The sequence below is a fragment of the Pogona vitticeps genome, chromosome 1, assembly GCF_051106095.1.
Source record: "Pogona vitticeps strain Pit_001003342236 chromosome 1, PviZW2.1, whole genome shotgun sequence".
Classification (NCBI taxonomy): Eukaryota; Metazoa; Chordata; class Lepidosauria; order Squamata; family Agamidae; genus Pogona; species Pogona vitticeps.
In genome coordinates, this window is record NC_135783.1 from 126,256,765 (window position 1) to 126,283,718 (window position 26,954).

Sequence of the window (26,954 nt, forward strand, 5' to 3'; positions counted from 1 at the left end):
TGCCAAAAGTAACATATCCTTTGAGGAGTCTTCAGGTCTCACCTTATGTGAATTCTTTATGGAACATAATTAATTTATTTTTAGTCACCTCTATGACATTACTTCAGTCTAGTATCACTTTTCTTATTATCTTAGAAGGTTCTTTTATAGGACTGCCATGCTTATGTGTGTGTGTGTGTGTGTGTGTGTGTGTGTGTGTGCGCGCGCGCGTGCGCGCGGTAACTTCTGTGTGCCATAAGATGAAATAAACATGCTGTATTCACTGTAACACTAAGTTAAATTGTCACCTTGTAGGCAATACATATGTCCCTCCAATTCAGATAATCAGACTGCTTATGAAATAATGATGAAGAGTTACCATTAAAAAATTAATAGAGAACCTGTCAGTTCTCAATAGATAAACCAGACAATTGTGGTTGAAGGAAATGTGTTGAAGACTTGCAATTTCTCACTCACTCTATCTCTCACAGACAGAACAATATAAAAGGCAATAATGCTTTTATGTCTCATATGAAATTCAGTAATGAGAACATTAATATCATTTGAGACACTTCAAATATATTGATAGAAACAGCCAGCGTGATCTTAAAGAACCCAGGGTCTCCATGGCTTTCTAATAGAACCTGCTTCATTCATTTCAATCAAACTTTACTGGAGTGCAATCCTTTGATAAGCAGGCAGAAAGTAACCTGCGAAAAATGTTAACTCAGTAAAGTTAAGAAGCTGCTGTCATAGAGGCATAGAATTATAGAACACTAAAGTTTGAAGGGCCCCATAAGGCCATTGAATCCAACCCCATGCTCAGTGCAGAAGGCTGGACTTGGTGGATTCAGTTTATTTTAACATGAGAAAGCTCCCTAAATTATATCATTCTGATTTGAACAGAGGGAAGTGAATTACTTTCGAAGTGTTTGCCAGTTGCTAGCCAGTTGACTAAGGATCAAACCACATAGAGGGTGGAATAAAACAAATCTTATGGATGCCTCCATGTTCCCCTTCCTACTGCAACTCCCTCCACAATTAGAAACTTTGTTCTATAAATTCAGGGAGGTCTTCCAGAAAGATTTGGGATGTGGGAACAAAACTATAGGAGAACTGTAGAAAATTGCTTCCTTCCACATTCATTAGTGAAGGGCTGATATATTTTTTTCCCCAGAATTTGGCATTGCCAGTTGATTAATGTAATAAAAAAGTGGAAAGCTCACTTTTTTTTTGGGGGGGGGAGTGTTTTGATCACAGAGAAGCAAGGAGTAGAGTGAGGAAACCAAATGAATAGGATGAGTTCAAGGGAGGGCTTGACCCTTTCTCTATCCAATATTTGGCTTACATCTTCTGATGAAATCTTCTGATAACCACTAAGAATAGTGGTTGGGATTCTGGAAATGATCAATGAAGTCATAAGACCACAAAGATGTTTACAGGTCATCATGGAAAATACAAAATATGTCATGATAGAAAGAATTGCCACATTTTTCCGTGTATAAGATGCTCCCATGTATAAGATTTCCTAATCTAAAATTAAAAAATCTAAGTGGGGCTTAGCAAGTGTAGGGGGAAAGGGATCAAAGCGCTGCAGGATCACATTGATCCCTACTTTCCCCTCCACTTGTTTTTGTTTTCTCCTCAGCTTACTTCCGTATATAAGACGACCCTCAATTTTCAGTCTAAAGATTTTAGACAAAAGTATAGTCTTATACACAGAAAAATACAATATTTCTGTTTTAAGAAGTAAAGCCAAACACTTCTTAGGCTTAATGTCTATCTTTATATTTATATGTCAAAAATGAGTGTTTTCCAAGCGAGCTACTGGAAAGCTTTGGGAAAGGAACGTTCACTACCATTGAATGTACAGTAGTACCTCAGTTTGCAAAATGGATTCGTTCTATGCGATACCATGTAGTACGGAAATTTCACAAACTGAAACGCCAATTGTGCTACGAAAGAGGTGGCACTATAGGCGCAATGTGCCTTGGGAAAACCCTTTTGTAGTGCGAAAAGAAAAGAAAAGAAAACAACGTAAACCAGGGATTTATTTCTTATGGATTTCGGTTTGTAAATCAAAAATTATGTAAACTGAGGCATTCACAAATCGAGGTACTACTGTAATTTTAAACTGTGTGATTCAGTGAGACATTCACTTAAAGGAAAGTGACATGTTGTCTTCTTATATTTGATTTTCTTCACATTTCTGTACACTGTGTTCAAGATCTATGTTTATATTATTAAAATTATAAAACTGTCATTTTTTTTATCTCTTTATAGTGAAAAAGGCAATTGAGTTGAAATCAAGAGGAGTCAAGATGCTACCTAATAAAGACAGCAACCACAAGAATTCTGTCTGTAAGTCTGTTGACAAATATCTATTCTTTTAAGATTATGGGAGTTGTATCTGATTATTAAATTCTAAAGACACAAAGATGCAGAGATACAGCCACTTATGTAGAGCCTGGAGGGGGCACATATAAAGACCAGGTGTAGTTGATTTTACGTGTAATAAAAATAATAAGTTAGTTGTTAGATTTATGTTATTGTTGTTTTCTCCCACAGACGAGTGGTTTGAGCCTCACTTGCCCAAACAGCTTGATCTCTAGCTAATACACTCCTTGACGTGCAGTGGCAGTGGCATTTGAGCTGGCCCTGGGAAGCCTAAAGGATTAAAAAACAGTAAATTTACTAAAACAGTAAATGTCTCTGGATAAAATGTCTCTGGACATGCTTATGAAATTAGGATAGAAAGCAAATGGAAGAACATGCAGAAAAGGTCAGTGGATAAGCGGAAGGGAAATATCAGCAATGCATCTCTGTTTGTACAGTGGGCGTTTCTCTGTACAGTATTTTGAAAACAACACTGTTAGAACACTCACAATCAGTGACTAAACAATACGGCACAAAGAGAATACTGCAAGATACTGACACATAGGGAAACAATTAGACATCCTCCAGCAATGAAAGTAATTCAGTACAGATAACTAAAGTACAATGTAGACCACAAAGCGTTCCTGAACAGGAATGTTTGAGCTACTGGGTAGAAAACAGAGAAAAGCTGAGATAAGTCACTCTTCAGAAGGAGGTTCTTGAGCCACTGGGTATAGCCAGTGTAAAGGCCTTCTTTTCAGCTAAACATACTACTAGGACAATGAGACACACTGCAGTACCTCTAGTGAAGACATAAACAAAGGGTTATAAGAGAATAAGAAATTCTTCAGACCTCCTGTCCCTGAACAGTGACAGGTTAAAATGTCTTCACTGGAGTTTGAATGGGATGCTCCCAGACAAAGCTTTTATCGGACAATGGGCTTACCACAATCATTGAATTTGTCCGAAATTTGTGTGACATCCTTCATTTGTAACATTCCTATGGTTGAATATTTCACTACATCTTTCATCCTTTTTACACCATTAACAAGAAGGGAAAGTTAGAGTAACTGTGCAATGTCTTTTGATTGGTAGTAGTCACAGTCTTCTGTTGAGAAGACTCTAACCGGCCACAGAAACTAGACCAAAAGCTAGCGTGATTGTTTTCATAAGGGACTAACATCATCCTCATACTGTCTATGGCTTTGTTAACAGCTTGGCCGCCACACTGAAGGTGTGGTATCTCAGTATTCTTTATAGACAGCCTTACTTAGAATACATTACACTACTGTAGACACGAGCTAATTAAAGTAGATATCATCCCATCCAGGCCCACATTCATTTAGATAACTGAGCTCTATATTACATAGAAAACCTTATATGTATTTCTTGCTTACAATGCTGTGCTTCAGTGATGTTAGTGCTGCTAAGCATTACACCCTATTTATTCACGCATCTTTGTAATCATCCTTCACTTTTAAAAAAAGTTGAAATCACTTTTTTTAAAAAAAATTCAACTTTGAGGCACGGCAAAACCAATTTGGAAAAAAGCCTGTAATAGAGCAATAGAAGGTACCATTATATTGTGGAATGCAGTCATACTTTCCACCATCTCTCTCCAGAAATAGTGCACAGGATGAGCAAAGCCCATGGTACTTAGAAGTGGTATTTCCATTTTCTTATCAGTTTTCTTTGTTTGACATCTCAGGAGTATGGGATAACACTCATGGTAAATGAGGATGAACTTTGTATATTGTTTTGTGCAAAGTGAATTTATTATTTATTTATTCACTTGGTAGTCTTGATTGCACAAAATTTGTATACAAAACAGCTTTTTAGAAAACTTCGCTTTCAGGGATGATGATGTAGTGAATCTTCTTACAGAGGAATGTGTTGCTGAAAACTAAGATACACATTCCTCAGAGTAAGCCCCACTGAATCCTGTGTAGGCACTGATGGGGCTGAGTTGTATGCTTCTGTGATGCATACATTTGGATTTGCAGTGTCTGAAGACAGCAATGTCTGCCTATATTCTTTGAAGTACATCTTGTAGGAGGCTGCATTTAATTACAGAAAGTGAACAAATGACATGCTATTAACAATATTCATGACACAATCTGCTGTTGATTTCAAACACATTTTATTGCATTTTCTAAAGAGGGGTGGCACTATTGTATATCATACCAACCCAAGTGAATTATTAATACAAACAATCAGCTAATGAAGATAAACCTTGCATTAGCACCTTATTCACGCCCTCACCCAAATTTTGTGAAACATTCCCTCTTTGAGTACTTCAGTTCTTCTTACTTTGCTTTGACTTTCTTCTACACTTTAAATGTTACAAGCACTTCAGTGTAATGTACTGGGGGGGGGGCTGGAGTTTGGGATCTGACCATCTTTCAAATTCAATTTTGTTAGTTTTTTTCTGGGTCCCACCTGCGTTTTCTTCCCATCTTTGTTTCATACCAGGTTTCAAGGCTTTGCTTTCTTCCTCTTCTGAAATCCATGCACAGTTTTTGTTTTACCTTTCCTGGTGTGCATGATTATTTGCACATTTTACCTCATTTGTAGAACTTTTCTCCCTTGAGAGAGGGTGTTCATTCGTATTTTTCAATTATGCCATGTTTCATAACCCACAATTTAAAAATTGCCCATTGCTTTATATGCACATTATTCTTGCAAATACACTCTAAAGCAAAGTGTGCTGCTTATATAGCACCTCACAATGCTTAAGGCATTCTCTGGGCAGTTTACAATTAATTATGCAGGATACACATTGCCCCCCACCCACCGGAAGCTGGGTACTTAATTTACCGACCATGGTAGGATGGAAGGCTGAGTCAGCCTTGAGCTGGCTACCCACCTGTTGGGATTAAGCTCAGATCATGAATAGAGTCTTCACTGCAGTACTAAAGTTCAACCACTATGCCACAAAGCTCCTTTAATGCTTGCAAATGTGGCAACTGTTGAAGTGAGTTGTATTCTTTTGTGTGTAATTAATCTCAAAATACTGTATGTGAAAAGGCTATTTTATAGAAATAGTGTTGTATTTTGTCAAATCCAACAAAATTATTTGCTGTCCTGTGTGTGAATGGGTGCACTGGTGGAGATAAGGCATATTCTTACTGGAGAAAGTAGATTTCAAGGAGGAGGTTTGTGAATAGAGAAGGGGCACTACATGGAGTGACAGCTTTGTTTGCCCTCTCTTTGATTTGAGTTTTGCATCTTTGTGTATTAGCTAAAAATCTCTGGCTCAGAATGTTACTTGTATTCTACATTCTAATATCAAAAAAATTGCTGACATATGTGTGCATAGCAGAATTAAATTAAGGTTTGCCTGCTTTAGTGCCAATGCTAATGGAATGTTTTCTTGCTTCATTAGCTGAAATCCTGTTGCTCGCTGTATTAAGTTACACAAGAAAAGACTCATTGAATCAGTGGGGATTTGGTGAGTCAACTCCTCTGTAAGTTCCATTGATTCAGATGGGCCTACGCTAGTTGTTACTTACGTAACAACTAAGGTAGGCCCCTTTGAATCAACTGAAGATGTGGCAGAAGTGATTCTCCAGATCCCAACTGATTCAGTGGGTCTGCTCTAGTGCACCACACCACACTAAGCAATAGGATTTCAGCCATTGTATTATTTCTTCAGTTTTGACTTTGGATATATGACTAGAATGGGCAATATTTGGGACTGGAGTGAGTGTGCCGTCCCGACTGACACCCCCCCCCTTGTAAAGAGTAGCACCTGCTGCCTTTCTGTGACTAAATTTACTCCTGCATTGCTGAATGTTGGCAATGTACCAACAATGAAAAATAATCCAACCATTTGACTGTAAAAGGAAAGCTTTGTTTTTCCAATAAAAGTAGGGGGATCGGCTAGGGAAAAACAAAGGGAAATGTTCATCATCGCCTGCTCAGAGAGACATTTCTGTTAAATGCTTCATGTTTGCTTTCATGGTGTTGATATTCTGTTTAATCCTAGATATGGAGGAAATTGAGCTATTTTTAAGGCAATGTTTTTTGCCATGGAGAGTCAAAGAACAAATGGCTTTACAGATTCATTATTGATCTACTGTAGCACATTTAGATGAATTGATGGCACATGCTGTGTTACTCAGCGGTTCATGCCCAAACAGCTAATTTTTGGACAGGCTAGCCCTGCTGATCCTCTGTCAGACACAAAACGATAGTGCCAGAAGAGTTATTATTTACATTGGTTGAGGACAATTATTACTAATGCAATGGTCTGAGATAGAAAAAAAAAATCAAGATGAGTATTACAGTGCAGTTTTATCTTGCTGTCTACAGACTGTGCTGTTCTATTCAGATTAGTTTCAGAGCAATCTCTGATGGCTTTATAGCAGAGGTCTGAAAAGTGTGATCCTCCAGACATTTTTAGACTGCAATTAGGCCATGGTGACATACCATGGAAGTATCAATTGAGCAACTTCTGAAGGGCTGTGTGTTTCGCTGTCCTGCTTTACATCATCAATCACCATCATCTCAGATGCTTCATCAGCCTCTCACTCTATCTGCAATCTATGGCACTCATCAGTCAATCAATGAAAGTAAACTGGGCCACTGGCATCATAGATGTTTATCGTTTATTACTGAGAGGGGTCAAACCTGCACAGTTGGATTTTCTGTGAGGTAATTTTTCCGTTTATGAGAAGCTTTGTGAAGGGCTCAGGACTGCAAAGACTGAGTCTGCCAGAGCTCATAATGTTACTGCTAATTCTTGGATCTGCTGGGTTCATTCCTTCTATTTTCATGAACTTAATGAAACGAGGGAAGAAGGTGACAACCAATCTATCTGCACAGACTTTCCAGCCCATTGTGGTGAAGTCGAATAGGCATTGCTGGGCAATAAATTTCACAGGGGAACTCAAAGAACTGTACGGTCGTCTTCTTTTTTTTATTTATGCCCTCCTAGAGTAGAAAGCTAAACTCCACAAAGACATCACAACGGACTTCAAATACGTATATGTTTGAAATCACCCTCAGCTTAATTCTGTAGTTTCAGTATTCCTTCCGTTGAATGAGCCAGGAGGAATAAAACCAGCAACACAGTACAGTGCCCAGATTATTTTATGTCAGCAACATGGAGCAGTGGAAAATACCCCTTGGCTTCCGTTTCCTTTCCCAGTATACATCTGGTATGTTTGTGGAGCTGTGGGAAAAGAGATAGGAAGTCATCTAGTGAGTGAGGCCCATCACCAAGATACTATAGGTGTGAGTGAATTAAACTCCTCCCAGTGTGTTTTGCTGCTACTACAGCACTTGCCTCTGCCACCAAAACTCTGTGGGGTGTCCAGACCCTAGAGATGCTCTGTGCTGCAATTTCAGTGGCTGTTTTAGTGAAGGCTGGGAGCAGAAGCAGGAAACTCAAGTGAAGTTAAAGTGACCTCTGTAGCCTGCAACCCTCTGTGTTGCCTGTGTCTGTATTAAGGGATGAAGGAACATTCATAATAAACACTTGACCGCTTTTCCAAACTCTTTCCTACTGACAAAATTCTTAGCTTGTCTTTAATGCTTTCTACCCTATAGAATTTTTACCATCCTAAACAGACCCTGGCACTATTTCCTTAGCTCATCTTGAACTGAGGAATTGTTTAATTTGGCAATATCCTGAAGTGGCTGTCTTCTTAAGCCACTTCAACATGTTGGCAAATGACAGGAAGGCTCACTACGGTGCATGCTGAAAATGAACCAAACCAAAGCAATCCTACCCACACAAAAAAGAGGAAGCCCCTTAGAGAGGCAAGAAAGGTGCAGGTAGAACTGCTCCGAGGGTGGGCTGATTTGCTCTAGCAAATACATTGTTTGATCACTGTCTTTAGGAGTAAACCAGTCTGTCCCTGTAGCAGACGAAACAACAGCTAAATACCCATATCATTGTAGGAGAGATAGCTGTGTTAGTCAGTGCAAGCATTATAGGTAAAAGCAAAACAGTAATAAAAAGTTTTTTTTTTTTTTTTTAAAGGCAGAAACATGGTGAAACTTAAATGCTAACCTATATATACAGTCATGTAACTATATTGGTGTCTCACATAGAGCCTCATTCCTTAGACCTAAAGAGGTTTAGCAAGACTTTATTTATTTATTTATTTATTTATTGGACTTATATACCGCCCCATAGCGCTACAAGCACTCTCCGGGCGGTTTACAATTTTAATTTAAAATAATCATAATAAATGACCTATCATTGATAACTCATTTGTTCCTAAAATCTCGACTGATTGAGTAGAAATGAGAGAGAGAGAGAGAATCCAGATTGCTTCAACATACTGAAGATGAATCCATAAATAACTACAAAGTAAGCTATGAGTATCACTTATAGGCCAGTTGGCTTTGTTCCACTTCTATTCTGCTTCTTTAAGATGATTATTTTGACACCATGGATGAAAGAGCTATCTTTTCGAAATGCCTGTTGTGACATCTGTCTAAACAATCAGTATTTGCCAATGTTATTAGATCACCTTCCCCAGTTTTTCTTTATGACCTCAAGGCAGTATGCAGTGTTCTCCTCTCCCCTTTAAATGTTATCTTCACAAAAACCCTGTGAGATAGGTAAAGTTAAAAGAAATTGACTTGGTTACTACCCAAGATCATTCAGTGAGCTTCATTCTTGGGGTGGGAAGGGAACTCTGGTTTTGTGGCCACTCCAGTGCATGCCCAAAGCCCTCAGACCATCTTTGACCCCTGGGCCACCTCTCCCAAAGCAATTGGCCTTAACACAGTGTTATAGCCCTGAAAGTCTCTATAAGAATGCAAGTGGCCATTCTGACCCACTCAGCCCAGCTTGTTTTATGTCTGGGTAGCTTTCCCCCTTCGCCATATCTAGAAATGACCAGTTCCCCAATGAAGTAAAATGACCTCAAAATGTATTGACATTTTCCTTCTCGAATTTTATATGGTAGAGGCAGATTTACAGCTCACCCCATAATTATGTATTATTAAAAATATATAAATCTATTTTAATGTGCTTTCTTTTACTCCATTAAAAATGCATTTTAATGCAAATGTGGCAGAGGGTCAGAAGTTACTTGGCAATATTGCGACTTGGCAATTATAAAAAGAGGTTGGAAAAGGTTGTTTTATACACTGTTGTATAAGTATAATAACAGGCTTGAAAAGCAACCACCATTTTTGTGTGTGGAAATGACCTCCCTTGATGTCTCCTCCCCCCCAAAGCCCCTTCAGAGAAGAGCCCCTCCCCTTCAAGCCCAAATAAATACTTCCACCATGGCTCCCTTGCTCTCTACCCTGGTTTTCCTCCCTAATGTGGTTTTTTTTTTTTTTTTGGCTTATTTTGCCTTCCTCCTGCATGACTTAGGCAGGACTCAAAAGGATCTCCTTGCCCAGGTCCCTTCACAGTGCTGCCATCGCTGTACCTGGAAGAACACGAAACTCAAGTGGAGTGAAAGGTGCCACTAACACAGCAGCAGCAACTTCTCAATCCTGCTGCCATCCTGGGCATCAGAGTTCCCAGCATGCACTCCGTACTCGCCTCATTCAGGGCTCTTTGAGCTGGGCTAACATTCCGGTCCAAAGGGCTAACCTCAGTCCTCCAAAGGTGGATGTGGAGGAGCAAAGAGAAACGGGCAAGAGTGGCTCTTTTGGAGGGGGGGTAGGAGTGATGCGCACGCATAAAAGGAAAATCCACCCAAAGGGGTACAGAAATTACTAAGAACTCTAGGCTGCCTTATCAAAATCTAAGGAGTATGGAATAGAAGATAAACAAACACAGGAAACTCCATACTGCAGCTGAACAAAATCAGAACATTAGTATATAATATACAAAAATATCAATAAAAATGTATCACCAACTGATATCAAACCATCAAACAATACTTGTAAACAATGTTCTATCTTATACTAAGCAAGTAAATAAAAGGATAAAGTTATTCAATGCAAATGTAGTGTTGTCCAGGTATCTACTGATAAAAAATCGAAGTCTAGGGTCTGGAAGTGTTGAGTAAAAAGTCCATTCCAATGTGGAGTCAAAGTCTTGGATCTTTGGGGTAATGCTGACAAGTTCCAAGCATAAATAATTGTCCACTAAGCTCGTTTCATGGTATTTTTACTTCTTCAGAAGGTATCCCTTGGACCTCCAAGATGCTGGAAACGGGAACATTCATGAACCTAAAATAGTTTTCAAACATAATAATAATATACCTCATTTTGTTAGTTGTACTTCCCCCACTATTAGGTAATATTAACAATCTCTTACTTACAATATATTTCACTTCCACATGCTAGCGTCCTCTTATCTGATTGTTAGTTCTCTGCTGTAAATCATTCCCAGAAATCAAGGTAAATTTATACTCCCTGGTGGCTACCAGAATTCCTTAAAGGGACCTTCTTCTTCTGCAGTTCTAGTTCAGATTAAATTCATTTATCTGTGGGCCAGGAAGATTAATATAAAACAGCATTGTGTATATATCATGTTTATTACAATAGATTTAAAAATAATTGCAACTAAAAATAATTGTGGTGACCCACCCAGAAAACACTTCATGACCCTGTTGGGGGTTACAACCCTAGGTCAGGGACCCGAGCTAGAGAGCAAAGCTCAATAGTGCCCCTTCATGATTTGTTGATGGCTGAAATACGATGTTGCATAAATAATAGCACTGCATAACTAAAATTATATGTTGAGCACATTTTCAATCTCCCCATTTTGTTTCAGAATGTCTTTAGTTTAAATATTGAATGAAAGGTATGCAAATCATTGCAAAATACATTGTTAAGTGAAGTAGTGTTATCCATTGTCACCGTTAATAAGCTGCTAAAAATGTGCATGATCCTTAAGAAACATTCATAGTTGAGTAAAATACATACTTAAGACATTAAAATACAAAATACACATTTTCAGAAACATTTCAAATATAAAATATTAACCTATTTGCATAAAGAAGGTAAAATACTACATTCATTCATTTGTTCATGCCATAGTGTCTTCTCCTAATGTCATAACGATTAGCATACATGAAACTCATATTCAGCTTTACAAAGACATAAAACCTAATGGGAATAAGCCATTTTTATAATGAATGCCAATTGTTGATAAAGCCATTAATTTATTGGTGTAAGTAGACATTTACACAATCCTTATGTACGGACTTTAGATGAAGAACTTGGGGCAGCACAGCACTTGAATTCCAAATAGACCTGCAGCAAATCTGAACCTGTGAATGCAATTTATTTAGCTCTTTTCGCTGGTAGAGCAGCTTTTGTGAGTGGAGTTGGAGTTCCCCATCCCACAATAGCTTTCTATGTGCCCTCAAGATTGGTTTTGGAGAGTTTGGTGGAAACCCAAGAACCAATCCCAAGAGTGCTGGGGCCCTGCAGAAAAGGACCCCTTTGCACAACAGTGGGTCCCAGAAAACGTCTCCAGCACAACAATTTAGGCACCACTTTAGAATGACACATTTACGTGGATTACCCACAGTATCTTGGACCGGATTTTCCCAATGTCTTTTCCTTGTCTCAAACATAGCTGTGGTGGTTCTTGACTCCGAATGGGGTCTCAGTCAGGTCTGCTTCAAACCTACCCCAACATGCTGAATCACCATTTCTCCACAAGCACCAGCACCACAAAGCTGCTATTAACAAACATTCAAAGATTAATATTTCCACAATATATTGTGTTGGGCCTTTAAATCAGTCGGCTGAGCCTACTTGTTGCTTTCACCTTGATAGCTACTGCTTCTTTGAAATGACTGTTAACAAGCAATGTCTTCTTCAAGGGCCATGAGTATTTTGGCCTCTTTATTATAATGCTGCTAAAAATGTATTTTTAAAGACCTTGCCTCGTGGTGCAGTGGTTAAACTACAGTACTGCAGTCAAAACTCTGCTCACAAAATACACTTGATCCCAATGGATTCAGGTAGCCACCTAAAGATTGATTCAGCCTTCCATCCTTCTGAGGTTAGTAAACTGAGTACCTAGCCCACTGGGGGGGGACGACAATGTGTAGCCTGCATAATTAAATTGCAAATCACCAAGAGAGAGGTTTAAACACAATGGGTTGGTATATAAGCAGCACACTTGGCTTTTTTACTTTGCCTTTTCACTCTGGAATCCATAATAACCTTTGAAATGTCTAGAGGAACATTTCAACCACCCCATTGTAATCAACTTTTAGACAGATACAGAGTTGTCTGTAACAAGGTTAAACATGTCATTCACTATTAGTCGAATCTGAAGTTAATACTTTGATTCTGTCCTTATTGGGTATTGTAGGTTTTGTAATGGAATGACTTTTGACAGTGGAAAAATAACAGTGGCATTAAACTCTCTCACTTATGTAACACTTTAATGAAACAAGAGGGATAATTACCCTGATCTACTTTGTTCCATCATAAAACGTAATAATACAGATTTTCCCAAGTGTTAAAGATTTTAACATTCTCAGTGATCCAGATCCCTATTTAATAATATTATGCAATGTTATTTTATTAACTTGAGGAAATTGCTTCATAAATCAGATTAGTAAATTATACTTGTTTCTGGAAAATAGGCCTTTGTCACTGCGGGAACTGAAATATCTTTCAAAGTGCTATTCACAAATCTAGCTGTGAAGAAAACAGGTGTCTAAATGTATTTGGGAAGGAAAGTATCATTTGCAACTAGACGCCCAAAGAGAGTGTTTGCTTTTTCAGTTATAAAGATTAACATGCTTTTTGCATAGGTAGTCTTTTAAATAACTAAAAATACTATTACTGGATAAACCATGAATAACTTTGCACAAATTAAAGAAGAACATGGAATTAAAAGGATTCTGAAATGTTGAAGTACTCCTTTTCATATGAATGGTAGAATGCAGATTTTTAAAGAGGTTTACAACATTTTATAGAAGTGAACTGCTCACAGTATGGCAAATAAGCACTGATTTCTTTTATTTCACACATCCCAGGAGCACAGAAGATAGGGTCCAGATCCTCTTCAGCTTCTCCCTGTCCTCTGATCCTGAAAAGTTATCCATGCCAGTATCTGTCTGACTCTGTTCTCCTCCACCTCCTTTATTGTTGATTCCTGTCCCAGGGGCCCGGCCACTGCCTCCTTACCCAGTTAGATCATCCCTCGCCTCCACTTCCCAACCTGGAGCCTGTCTTCCCATGTCTGGGGCTGAGGAACTTCAGTTTCCTCTGGTCCCACCAAGAGGTGTGGGACAAGGGTGTATGGGTCACTAGGGGTGCCAGGAGTCACCCCTCTCATAGTAGTAAATATAGTTACGGATGATAGCTATTTGCATTTATTATTAGATAGCAATTAACTTTTAACTTGGTTCCGCTTCTCTTCAGCCTTCTTATAGTATTTTGCCGAATCCTTTTTGTGCATACTTTGTTTCTTCTGTTAGTCTTAAACGGAGATTAAAAATAATTGTGTCATGTTCAACTGAGCTTCTTTAAATGGGCATTTGTCTTGCTGTTTGGTGCATTGCAAAAGTGGGTTGGTTCACTCCTTTTTTCTCGCAATCAGAATCACTAAAATGAACCAATCTGTTCTCAGAGCATCCCTACCTATACCTTTTTCAGCCCCTGTCAGAAGCTTCAACTTTTTTTTTTTTTTTTGGTGTAGTTAGGCATACTCTAGCCTGCTTCCAGCACATGTGATCACTGGGAACAGACCAACATCGAGCATTGCAACTATCAAAGCTGCCAAGGCTTCCTCCACGGTCAATTTCCAGTATTGTGAAATGGCTTAATAAGCAAGCCATTTCAAAATATCAGTAAATTGAACACTTCCCCTGTTCCTCTGCAGAAGGGCAGGGGAAATGAAATTATTAGGTTTTGCCTCTGCTACACCATAGCTGATGCACTTATTTCCTTTTCCTTTGTGTGAAATGCTGATTGAAACTGCAGCTGCAGGCAGTTTCTCAATTGGCACTACACAAAAGGCAAAGAAAATATTTTTTGAAATTTAATCTAAGTGATTCGGTGCATCAGTGATGGTCTAGCAGACACCATAACTTATTGAGACTTCCAGGAAGTGCATTTCTCCTTTTTTGTTGGAAAACAAGAGGGTCACAGAAGGTCTCTAAAAGCAGCCAGGAAGGCACCTGTTGCACTAGGACTGAGCTTTGTCTATATTTAGAATACCCTATTTGAGCCAACCTTGATTTGATTGTATCCACTTATGCTCTTCTAACAACTGAAGATGTTCTTCTGTTTCTTTAAGGGTCATTGACATAGTCAAGATCTCTGCTAACTGAAGAGAAAGGGAGCTGGTTTTCACTAATTTTCTCCACGTCCTGCAAATTCAACCCACTTGTCATGCTGTTCTGAAATGTTCCTCCGCTCTCTGAAGGAGATTTGCGGGGGAGGGGGGCAGAGATGGCTGCAATGGGTAGGGGGAATTAGTGAAAACTGCCCCCCCTCTTTTTCTGTTTGTGCACTCATCCACAAACACTCACACACCTTATAATCCTTTTATTTTTTTAATTTGAAATGTATATGTGAAAAATATACATAGAGAGAGGGATTAAAATAGCATGCATTGCATGACAGTGCCACTGCTGAAAACCCAACATTTCAATCCTGAACATGCCAAATACTGTACAATCCATATCGAACAGTACGGGATTTATACCTGAGTGAAAAATACATAGAATTGTGTGTGTTAGCTCCTCTGAGTTCTGCTCTGCATATCTGATCTACATGAATTCAAAAACTCTATTTATTAAGAACGCTGCCTGGATTATTTTCAAAGCCCAGGATTACAAAGAAAGGGAATGAAAAACTATGCTGCCCAACATTACTGGGTGATTATTGCACATTGTCACCATAAAGGAGGACACAGAAGCTCTCTCGTTTCTTCCTTACATTTATTCAACCATCATTACATGCAATTGAGTTTCCTTGTTTCATTTAATGTAATTACTACGTTGAATAGTAAGATAAAAAGTGGACTCTCAGTGTTATAGATTATTTAATTCAGGTGACTTTTTTATCTCTGTAGATCCTTCTGTTCCTTAATGGGTTGGAGAAACACTGACACAATGAAAAGATCTTCCTTCAGCCCTTAATTCACAATGAGATCTTGCTGTCAAATATGTTGAAGTGCATTGTGGGTAGAATGCCCTAGACTGGAACAGAAAGATATGCCATAATTCATAATGAGTGAGGCTGAGGCACACCACCTTGAAGTAACAGTCCACTTCTTTGATTGAGGTGGTGGTGCCTCCATGAGGTAACAAGTACTGTACAGCTACAATCATCCCAAGTCCATGTTTTTGTAGCAGACATATTTCTGCTACATAAATTCATTATTTTTTTTGGGGGGGGGAGGGTTTCCAAGAAACTCCCCTTCTGCTTTAAGCATGGGAGAAACTTTTAGATTTTACTTTAAGTAATGGACCAACAACACATCATAAACTCATGCAACAAACCCCACAAGGAATGTTCTCGTATGTTCTAGCATAGTTTCCTTGACAAGTTTAGAAGCCTGCTTTCCACTTCTTTGTATCGATCTAGCACTTACTCATTTGCCTTTCTTGTGGTCTGTGACATCCATAAAGCGTTTTCCCAACACCACATGTCAAATAGATCAAAATTTTTCCTGTCAGTTTTTTCATCGTTTATATCTCTGCATACCAATTTGGAATACCAAAGTATGGAAGATCTTGGCCTTGGCCTCCAGTGACACATCCTGCTCTTAAATAACTCATGTAGTTCCTTCATAGCTGCTCTTTGAAATTTCAGTCTTCTGATTTTTTTTTTGGCTGCGGTCTTAATTTTGAGCAATGATTGAATGAAGATGTAGAAAATATTTAACTATTTTGATTTATTCATTGTCAAATTTAGAGTTATGCAATTCTTCTGCAGTTTTTTTTGTCTTCCTAAGGTTCAACTGTATTCTGCTTTTGCACTTTCTTCTTTGACCATCCTCGGCCATCATTTCAATTCATTGCAGCACTTGAAATGTATACTTACCTGGGAGTATGTCCAACTGAACTTTATGAAATATCTGGGTAGATATAAGTAGGTTCCCACTCTTCTGCAAGTGTAATCCAGTAGGCATTTCTGTTCGCTAAGCCCAATGGAAATAAATGGGTGCCCATGCCATTAAATAGTTATTGCTCTCTGTTTCCTATAGTTTTGGTTCAGTTAACCTTTCTCTGGGATAGTCAACAGCAATAACAGAGCAAGTACTCCTCCAGCACCTGAAGATGTAGAAATTAAATATTCTGGTGGGATCCTGTTTACTGTGCTGGTTTAATTTACTATCATGCGTTCCAGAAGCTTTAACACAGCTTTCTCTAATATGGCAGCTGCCTCCCAATGTGTGCCAACTGGCATGGGGCCAAGTAGTTTGGACTATTTTATTTATTTATTTAATGAATTTATATCCAGCCCGTCTAGTCAATAGACTATTCTGGGCAGCGTACAACATATAAAATAAACAATTTAAAATATAACAATAATATAAGACATCATAATCAAACTGATTCAAGATGGAAAAGGTAAAAGAGTAAATCAAGTAGTGGTTGGAGGGAAGGCCTGCCTAAACAGCCAGGTTTTCGATTGGCTTTTAAAGATGCCCAGTGAAGGGGCCATGCGGATCTCTGGAGGGAGATTTTTCCAAAGGCGAGGAGCCACTGCTGAGAAGGCCCAGTTCCTTGTTTTTTCCTTCCGGGCGTCCCTTGGCGTTAGGCTCTTCAGCCTCACCTCCTGGCTAGATCAAGTGATAAGGGTAGGTTTTGGTGGGAGTAGGCGCTCCGCCAGGTATTGAGGCCCTAAACCATTTAGGGCTTTGTACGTAAGCATTAAAACTTTGAAATCGATGCAGAACCAAATGTGCAGCCAATGCAAAGTGGCCAGAGTGGGAGAGATATGATGATATTTTCTCACACCACTAAGGAGTCTGCAACCCCCATCATCCACTTCCTCCATGGCCAATGGTTAGAGATGCTGACAATTATAATACAAAAGATTTAGAAGGCATCATTTTCTGGGCGAGTGCTTTAGTACCATCCATTTTGGGAAAGTCTGAACATTTGGAGAAGCTTTGAGTCAGAGTAGCAACTCTTCATTATGGAATTTCCTGAGGTCTGGCCTCAACTTTTCTGCAGGTGGGCCAGATTTTCGGACAATAAATATTGGCGAATATAGATCATTAAGGAATTGACTTTTTATTTTCTTAATGAATGGCTGTTTTTGAAATACTTTAATGACTTTACTAAAACCCACCAAATAACTGAACAATGTGGAAAATGACTCCGCACCCCACCCCCTTAATAAGGCCATGAAGAGATTTCTTGTGTCATATCGAACATCACTGAATACAAGGTCCTCCTGGGTTCAAGGTGGTGGTTCTTCAGGAGGTATCCTCTATACCAGTGGTCCCCAACCTTGGGCCTCCAGATGTTCTTGGACTACAACTCCCAGAAGCCTTCACCCCCACCTCTGCTGGCTAGGATTTCTGGGAGCTTAAGTCCAAGAACATCTGGAGGCCCCAAGGTTGGGGACCCCTGCTCTATTCAGAACATAGAGACTGATGAGACTCTAGGTATTGGTGCAGCTTCCAGCAGGTATTGGTGCAGCTTCCTCCCGGGAAACATTGTAACGAGGAATGAAGGCTTAGATGAAGGCTTTCATTGAAGGAGGACTCAGCCTTGTACAGGTGACTGAAAGGAAGGTGTCCACAGGTATATGTGCTTCTGGGTTGGAACTGCCAGGATTCTGCCCCAGGGAATTCTTGGAGAACCCTGGGATTAGGAGTGTGGGGGGAAAAAAAGGGCAGGAAGCACATCCCTATCATTCAGCTGACATGTGACTTTCCATGCATTGCTTAATTTTACAAATCTCTTTCATGTCCTCCTCATGTCCTACTTTGTCTTATATCTGTAAGAGGTCTTAGCCTTACAGGGAAAGTGCGTCATGCATCTTCTCATTTGGATTACTCATTCTTCTGCTTCCACCTGCCTTGAAACGTGTGACTAAAAATAAAACTAAAATTAGATGAGGGTCTATGTGCTATACAGTTTACATAGAACATTTCCAATTCCTTTTTTGTTTGTTTTTCTTCTGATGTGACTATAATAATTAAATTTGCTCCAAAGAAAAGAAACACGTTTTAATATTAATTCAAAAATTGTTAAAATATCCAAGAAATTAACACAAAACCAAAGCTGTATGGGCTGTATGTCACTGCTGCCGTTTAGAATTAGTACGATTACCATATATGAAGTTATAAGTTTATTTTCTTGAGGAAATGCATTAGAAGTATGATGGAAGAAATTATGGAAAAACAGGTCCTTAGGTAAATAAAACAAAATGTTGTTAATAACTATTTAGGTCAATGGTCACTGTTTCAGGTAATCCACCAATGATGGCCAAGAGAAAAGAATTATATGTATGTTTAACCTGTGCTATTATGTTTATGTTTTATGTTTCCTACTCCTAACCAGCTTCCCTGTCTTATCTCCTGCCAGTTCACATGAAAAATACATAGACATGAACAAAAGCAAATATAAGGTGCTATTGTGAAAGGCAAAACAATTGTATCTTTGACATTCCCATAAATATATATGTAATTATAAAAATCAGCCATGTTTGCTTGTGCTGCATATGAAACTTTTATTTATTCCACATAGGCCTTTGTTACGTGCAGTGTTTAGAAAACACTCTGTTCTCCGATGTATCAGTCATTTGAAAAACACAGCAAAGAGCTGCTCTCAGAAATTCACTCTGCAGTACTCCAGTACGCCACCTCATCAAGGAATCCAAAATAGCAAAATAATACTGAGCCACTGGCCTACTTTTCATTCCGCGAGAAATAATTGTAATTTGTCTGTCATCAGAGTGGTGGATCATGTTCTATAACTTGAACAAGGACCTGACTAAACGTTTTAAGTAAGCATGAATGTATTATATGTCAGGGGATGGCATGAAATAAGAAATGCTGAAATGTTTGTGGTAAGTATATGTGGCTAAATCCAGCCCAAAAGGATGAGGGTTACCTTTGACATTTTCCAAGGCTTATTGTGTAGGGATATGGGGCCCTACAAATCGGAACGGAGTTGCTCTTGAGAGCAACTCACCTCACCTACTGAGCATTTAGTAAAAGTGACATAGGAAGGGCTTCCTGCCCCTTGAATATTAGAGGCCAAGGGAGGGCTGGTCAGCTGAATACACCTCTTCTGAGAATGAAGTTGGTTTGCCCTATTGCCTACGGCAGGCTGGATGTACTTAATGTAACTTAAACTTCTCCTTTTTGCAGATCCTTGTATTAATCAATGTGTCTATAGTTTAGTACCAACCCCAGCCATCTCATTTCTCTTCATTTCCAACTTCCAGCCACAAATAATGGCATCATGCAATGGCAAAACCTGTAATATATTTCTGCTGGAAGAGAGAATGAAGTGTTTTAAACACCTACCTATGCAAAAAATTAGCAAGTATTGGCAAAGTGTTTAGAACATTTGCCAAATGTAGGGCTTTTTCTTGGATGAGGGTTTGAAAACAAGAAGGAGGAACTGAAAGACTGAAAGCAGAGACTGGTGAAACAAAACGTCACCATTGTCCATAGTCCTATTGAGGTTTTGCAGCCTGAGTGTAGGGCTTGATGGAGGTATGCATGTAACAGAAGGCTCCCATTCACATAAAACATGTCAGCATGTTTGTCAGAACACACAAGTACAGTATTACTGCAGAACTTTCATAGTGATCATGTGAAAGTCTTCCTGTGTTCCAGGTTGGGTGAAGTGGGGAGAGGTGAGATTGATTAGCCTCCCTGCATCACCACTACAATTCAAGCTTGATAATAATGCTTGAACAGAGATAACTTGCTTTAAGAATGAATGATGAAAGAGCAGGGCCAAATCCTATTTTCAACCCAAATATGTTCATGTGCATATCTGAAGAGGGCTGAAGATGATGTAACAGGCTAACAGGCAAGTAGGTATGAATGAATTACAGTGTATTCATTCAGCTGGATCCATATTCTTCCACTCATTACAGAAGAGTTTCACTAATCGAAAGTTGACCCTACCTGATATTTGAGTATTCCTCCTATACCATTAGGGATATAGTGGTGCTGCAGGCTAAACCCCAGAAGCCTCTGTGCTGCAGGGTCAGAAGACCAGCAGTCGTAAGATCGAATCCACACGATGGAGTGAGTTCCCGTCGCTTTGTCCCTGCTCCTCGCCAACCTAGCAGTTTGAAAGCACGCAAATGCGAGTAGATAAATAGGTACCACCTTGATGGGAAGGTAAAAAACACTTAAATCTAGATTCAACCCATTTGATTTGACAGTATGAAGAAGCTATGAGATGTGTGGTCATTCCCACATAGGGCCAGATAAACAATGCTGACAAGATCATGTCTATGATGGGCTGTGTGAGGCTGAATTTGGGGAAATGATTAATTCAGGCAGAAGAGAGAAAGCAAGGAGAAAAAGAAAATAAAACAGAAGGAATCGAGAGAGAGAAAAGAATAAACAGCCACCTGTGTTGTGGATTATTGTTCAGATAAGGAACCAGAGAGGTGAACACTTCAGGAAGGTATTCATATCTTTCAAGTATGTCTGTGTGAAAGGAAATCCCATATTATGGCTAATATTTTAAAGTGGTTCTGTCTTATCTCATTAGATTTTGAAAACTGTGCCTGCTTATCTTTCTCTGCTTCTAATCACTTCTAGGAACAGGAGCCACTCGGCTAAATAGCAGATGCCTGTTGTGATGATGAGACACATTCTAGGAGTATGTAGTTTCAAGCCAAATTGACTACTAATGGGCAAATGGCTTTAGAATTTTATTAATGAAGCTATTGCACATGGTTTTAAAGCCATGTTGTATGATAAGAAAAAACGCTTAGGGTAGAGCAGGTTTATCAAACAGGAGACATATACAGAAGAAAGAATTACTCTAATTTATGGCAAGTAAGGGTCAGTTCCCAGTTTGGAAACTGATTTTTTAAAATAGTTTGTGAAAATTATGAAAATTGTGAAAATTTCTAAAATTAAGCAATTAAGAAAAAAACAAACAATTAAAAAAAGACAAAGTGATCAGTATTCCTAAGTTATAGCGTTGGAAGTATGTGTCCAGTCTCTTGGTGGCCCAATGTTACTCCAGAGTATCCACAATGCAGTGCTGAGAAAATGCATGTGTAAAAGCTGTCTTGAATGAGCTCCTCAGAAAGAAGATTATATACAGTATATGCTTTCTAAATTGACATACTCTAAAACAGCCATTCTCAATAGGGGTGGGAACAGGGGCCCTGGTACATTTGAAGGGAGCCACAAGCAATTCTTCACACACCACGTTATAAAATTTATTATGCAACATACAATCCTGATTTGGCCTCTGTTTCTCTCATATTGTATTTATGGCTGTGGCCAAAAAAAAAAAAAAAAGGTTTAGAATGATTGCTCTAAAACATATATGAATTGGGAAGTCACCCATTTTGTTGTCCTTGCAAGATTTCCTTCACATTTTAACACAGAGAGGGGATACACAGTTGGATGTATGAGGGGTGGGTCATGATGCAGTAGCTTTATCTCTGTCACTCAGAATGTAGAGTTCTGTCTCCATGGCAACAGGATGGCTACTATTCTTTCTAGAACTAACTAGCCAAAGGAGATAATAGGTGTATCTAGATAGTGTGTATTACTCCATTGCCTGGTTAATTTGTTGATGATGCTTGTTAAAATTCAAGGAATCAATAAAAACAACTTTTCATTTAAATGTATAGGCTTTAGATCAGAGGTGGGCAACCCTGCACTTTCTAGTTGTTGGACTGCAACTCCCATAGTCCCTATGCAGTGCTGTAGTAATTAGGGCTGATGGGAGTTGGAGTTCAACAAGATTTGGGGGGGGCAAGAGAGTAATCACTATTGTCATACATAGTTCTCCCCCACCCTCCTCTACATTAGTTTTGACCACATGAAAGCAACATGCAGATAGAATAACAAATTGGATTAATTCTTATAGTCAGAGTGGTCATTACCTTTATTTATTTATTTAAAATATTTTTACTCTGCCTTTCTCCTTGAAAAGGATCCGAGGTGGCTTACAACAATGAAAGACAACATTTCAAGGTTCTTGTGGTATAGAGCCCTTCTGTTTCATTCTTCAAGCTAAAAGCCAGTAAACAACTTTCTTACGGCAAAAATAAGCTGATTTTATGCCCATCAATGATGACTAAGATCATAATGTGTAGTAACAAACTCATTGATGACTAAGATCATAATGTGAGGTGACTAGCTCCTTGGTCAGCTGCACTGATTCTTATAGTGAAACATTAAATATTTTTTTCAAAATGTAATCCATTTCTGTATCAAAGCACTAAAAGAGCTTTTTTTAGAATTCATTTCTCTTTGCTGTATATGACAAAGTCTTCTTTCTTTAGACATACAGTAATTTATCTTCAAAATATTGGATGTGGATTGTCTTTCTAAAAGTAAAATTGAAAATGGTATTAAAGCTGATTAGAAGGAGAAAAACAACTATAGCATGTTTATGTAGTGAACTGGAGTCAGCGTTAATTGACCATAATATCCCTTTGCCCTATTTTTTTTAAGTAAGGTGGCACATGGTTATGTGAATAAGGCAACATATTCAGTGTATGTTTGGTAATACTGGGGCAGATAAAGAGACTTCTTATAATAGTCCCAAGTTTAGGAACTAGTTTTTTTAATGATCCATGCCTAATTGTATAAAATATTTCCATAAGGTATATTATTAATATTGCTTAGTATTATATTTATGTTTACAGATGTTTTGTGTAACTTGCCATGGCTTATTGTGCTCATTGAAAAGATGCAAGTGTGCACAGCAGTTGTGTGGTTGGGCACATAACCAGGCATGGATTGAGATGTGTCTTAGCACCTCATCAATTAACTGCAATTAGCCACAGGAAAGTATGCAGATCTTACACAAATGTTGTGGTGGGATTGTTATTGTTGTTTAGTTGTTAAGTAGTGTCCGGCTCTTCGTGACCCCATTGGACCAGAGCACACCAGGGCCTCCTGTCTTTCACTGCTTCCCGGAGTTGGGTCAAATTCATGCTGGTAGCTTCAATGTCACTGTCCATCCATCTTGTCCTCTGTCATCCCCTTATCCTCTTGCCTTCACACTTTCCCAACCTCAGGGTCTTCTCTTCTCATGAGATGGCCAAAGTATTGGAGCCTCAGCTTCAGGATCTGTCCTTCCAGTGAGCACTCAGGGTTGATTTCCTTCAGAATGGATAGGTTTGTTCTCCTTGCAGCCCAGGGGACTCTCAAGAGTCTCCTCCAGCACCACAATTCAAAAGGATCAATTCTTCGGAGGTCAGCCTTCGTTATGGTCCAGCTCTCACTTCCATACATCACCACTGGACTATGTGGGTCTTTGTCGCCAAAGAGGATTGTAGCCATTGCCTAATTGGTAAAAAGGCAGCATTCTCTAAGACAGAATTCTTGTCTTGATGAAGGGCTGCTTTAGGTGGCTGCTTTTCACAACAACGCAAGTAGCAACTTCTGTTATAAAGCCAGGATGGTTTGCAACTCATTGTAAAGTGAGAATTCTGTCTGTTCATTTGACCAGCTTTAAAGGACATGTCTCTTTCCTTTCTTACTTTTGATCAGTTGCTTTCAAAGGCTTTCTCTTAGGCTTGAATTCAAGTTTGTCTCTGGGGAGTGGAGCTATAGGTGGAAGAAGAGACATACCTGAAGTTGGAGGAGAGTACTGGTATGCTCTGCACTTAGAATCATTGAGTCCTGGAATATGATTGGGGGGAAAAGTGGTGTATATTTTTTATATGAAAATCAAGCTGATTGGAAAGGGGAAAAAACCCTAAATACAACATTTTAAATCCTGCATTATTTCCAATTTATGCGACGGGAAAGAGTTGCTTTATTTGTTCCTGAAGAAAACATCACAACAGATCACACTGCTCCTTTTCTCTGTAGAACATTGGTGAGGATATATCCTAAGTCTCGCCTTGTTTGGAAATTACAACCTATACAAGAGGGGGCATTAACTCTGATAGGTTTGAAGGCTGTGAAAGGCCTAATCAAATTGAATGGATTTTATGGGATGCTATTTATCCCTTGGCAATATTCTTCCTGGCGTCATGTAAAACTGGATCATGTGATTAGTACTTTCCTTTCTTCACTCAAGCAAAATATAATATACTCAAAGGTGAAACTGGATAAAATCCATTTTCAGCACTCTCTAAACCTTGAGAAGAAGATGCTGTTTTCCCGTTTGTCTCTGATTTTTGTCAGTCTATTTTAGGCAGCTATGATACTTATAACTTTGACTCCTGTATATTTCTGTTTTGAAAAGTAGCCATCTAGAATTTCATGCTCTACGCCAATGGAGCAAAGACTTATAACCGGTAACTGCTACTTCCTGTGTTGTTTTGACACTGTATGCGAAGCTGGAGTATTCTCTCCAGAGCACGAAGCCTGAGTAAAATAATATGGAGGACAGACTGTTACCCAAGCAGAAGATCCCCCCTCTCCACGTCACTGAAGTAGTCCGATGGAAAGGCAATAAGGAATACAACTGGTTCCAGCGACATTGCAGGAGTTGCCAGAGCGTGACTGTACACAGTCACAAACTGCCTCCGGGACTCCGTTTCCGGATTTTGCCTCAAGGTTATCTCCTGAAGCCTCTTCCATCAGTGGATATGGCCACAAGGCAGTGGAGGTTTGAAATCCAGAGTTTTCCTTCTCCTAGATGGGCTGCCTTCCAAGGCTAATGAGCCCCACCTACCTGAGTGCATATATTACTGTGCTTTTCAGGCACGGAAAGAAGTATAAAAGGGTTGAAAACAAAAGGAGGGTGGAAAGGAGTTTAGAAGGGGTGGAGATGGAAAGGGGGAGGAAAGGTATTTGGAAGTGATCAAGATGGAAAGGGGGAGGAGAGGAGTTACCTTACATTTTAACTAACATATATGCACAATACATTCTCTAGTGACTTTTCTAGTTCTGAATCTAGCTTCAATATCTGGCATTTTCTTGCTCCAGGTGAGATAAAAGTACTTGTAAAAAAACTTACCATCATAATGCTTCTATGGAAAATTAATATGATGATCCTACAGTCAGTGAACTCTTTGGCATCTGCTACCTTGGGAATGGAATGTGTATTGGTATATTCTTGTTATGATTTTGATCAATTCAGAATGTAGTTTGAAATAGCTCTATCAGTGTCCCATCTACTGATTTCATTTCTTCAGAAGACTCTGAAAACAGTTTTCATTTCATTTCCAAAAAGGGCAGGTTCTTCATCATAGGATTTTTCTTCAAAGAAACTTGTCATTCTTGTATCTCTTCTGTGCAGTTCTTCCATATACTGTTTCCATCTTCTCTTTATTTTATCTTGTCAGATAATATAGTTCCCTCTACATCTTTCAGCATTCATTATCTTGGTTTACATTTCCCTTCCATTTCTGGGACCTCATGAAGGATCTTTCTTTCTTTCTTTCTTTCTTTCTTTTCTTTCTTTCTTTCTTTCTTTCTTTCTTTCTTTCTTTCTTTCTTTCTTTCTTCCTTCCTTCCTTCCTTCCTTCCTTCCTTCCTTCCTTCCTTCCTTCCTTCCTTCCTTCCTTCCTTCCTTCCTTCCTTCCTTCCTTCCTTCCTTCCTTCCTTCCTTCCTTCCTTCCTTCCTTCCTTCCTTCCTTCCTTCCTTCCTTCCTTCCTTCCTTCCTTCCTTCCTTCCTTCCTTCCTTCCTTTCTTTCTTTCTTTTTCTTTCTTTCTTGTTGTCCTGTCACTCTTCAGTAATTACTTTGGTCATTCTCTTTGTGTCTGTCTGCAAGTTACTGCAAAGTTGAATTTATTATTCTGACCTTATTTGTTTCACCTCTTACTTTCGCTTCTTGTCTGCCATTAACAATTTTAAGAAATTTATCAGTATTCCATTGGTTTTCTTTTCTTTTGGAAACAGGACTAGTCTTTTTTTAATTTTTTTTCATTGAACTCTACTTCCATTTAATTATTTGAAACCCTTTCATTGAGGTAATGTATGAAGGAGCTAAATTACACAATAATTTAGGTTTAATATGTGAGCAATTATAAAGCAGTTTCCTTTTCTACACTTTCTCTTAGAAGCCGCAGGTGGTTTGCTGTTGATGTGCCCTTACTGAAATATTCAATAAAATGCACTGTCAGTTTCTTGTATACTTGATCACCATCCGGTTTCCATGTCACTATGAAGGGTTTTGTGAGAAAGGAAAACTACAAAAATCTGCATTTCATTAATACATACATTTTGTATGTATCCTGCTCTATCTTGCTCTTGGAAATTGGTTGTTTTACTAAAAAATGCGGACAGTGTAAGTCTCCAGCACCCTGTGGATTTGTGGCTCTAGCTACATAATATCTTGGATATAATAATTACTGCCCCTTCATGCCCTTACCCATGTGGCTACTTTCCCTTATACCCAGTCATATAGATTGAAAGAAAACCACTCCTGTTCTGTAATCCAGTGACTAATCATACAAATATTAAGGCTTTTTCTATACCTGGTCTTTAGCATATATTTTGTCTAGAGAGGCACTCACTGAATCTCCTTAACTTCCAGGATGCTATAAAACATAACTGGATATTCTGCTTGTTAATTTACTGATAATGGAACAAGAGCAGAATTAATATTCTGG

The 26,954-nt window shown here is 38.9% G+C and overlaps 1 protein-coding gene across 2 annotated transcripts in view; it reads left to right on the forward strand.

Moving 5' to 3' along the window:
- The window catches only part of CSMD1 (CUB and Sushi multiple domains 1), a 1,337,717-nt gene that overhangs the window by 865,397 nt on the left and 445,366 nt on the right, over positions 1 to 26,954 (forward strand). For both annotated transcript variants that reach the window (XM_078386602.1, XM_020797818.3), the window contains exon 7: positions 2,263 to 2,340. In XM_078386602.1, the coding sequence (XP_078242728.1) occupies positions 2,263 to 2,340 (78 nt within the window). The remainder of the gene's footprint in view (positions 1 to 2,262; positions 2,341 to 26,954) is intronic.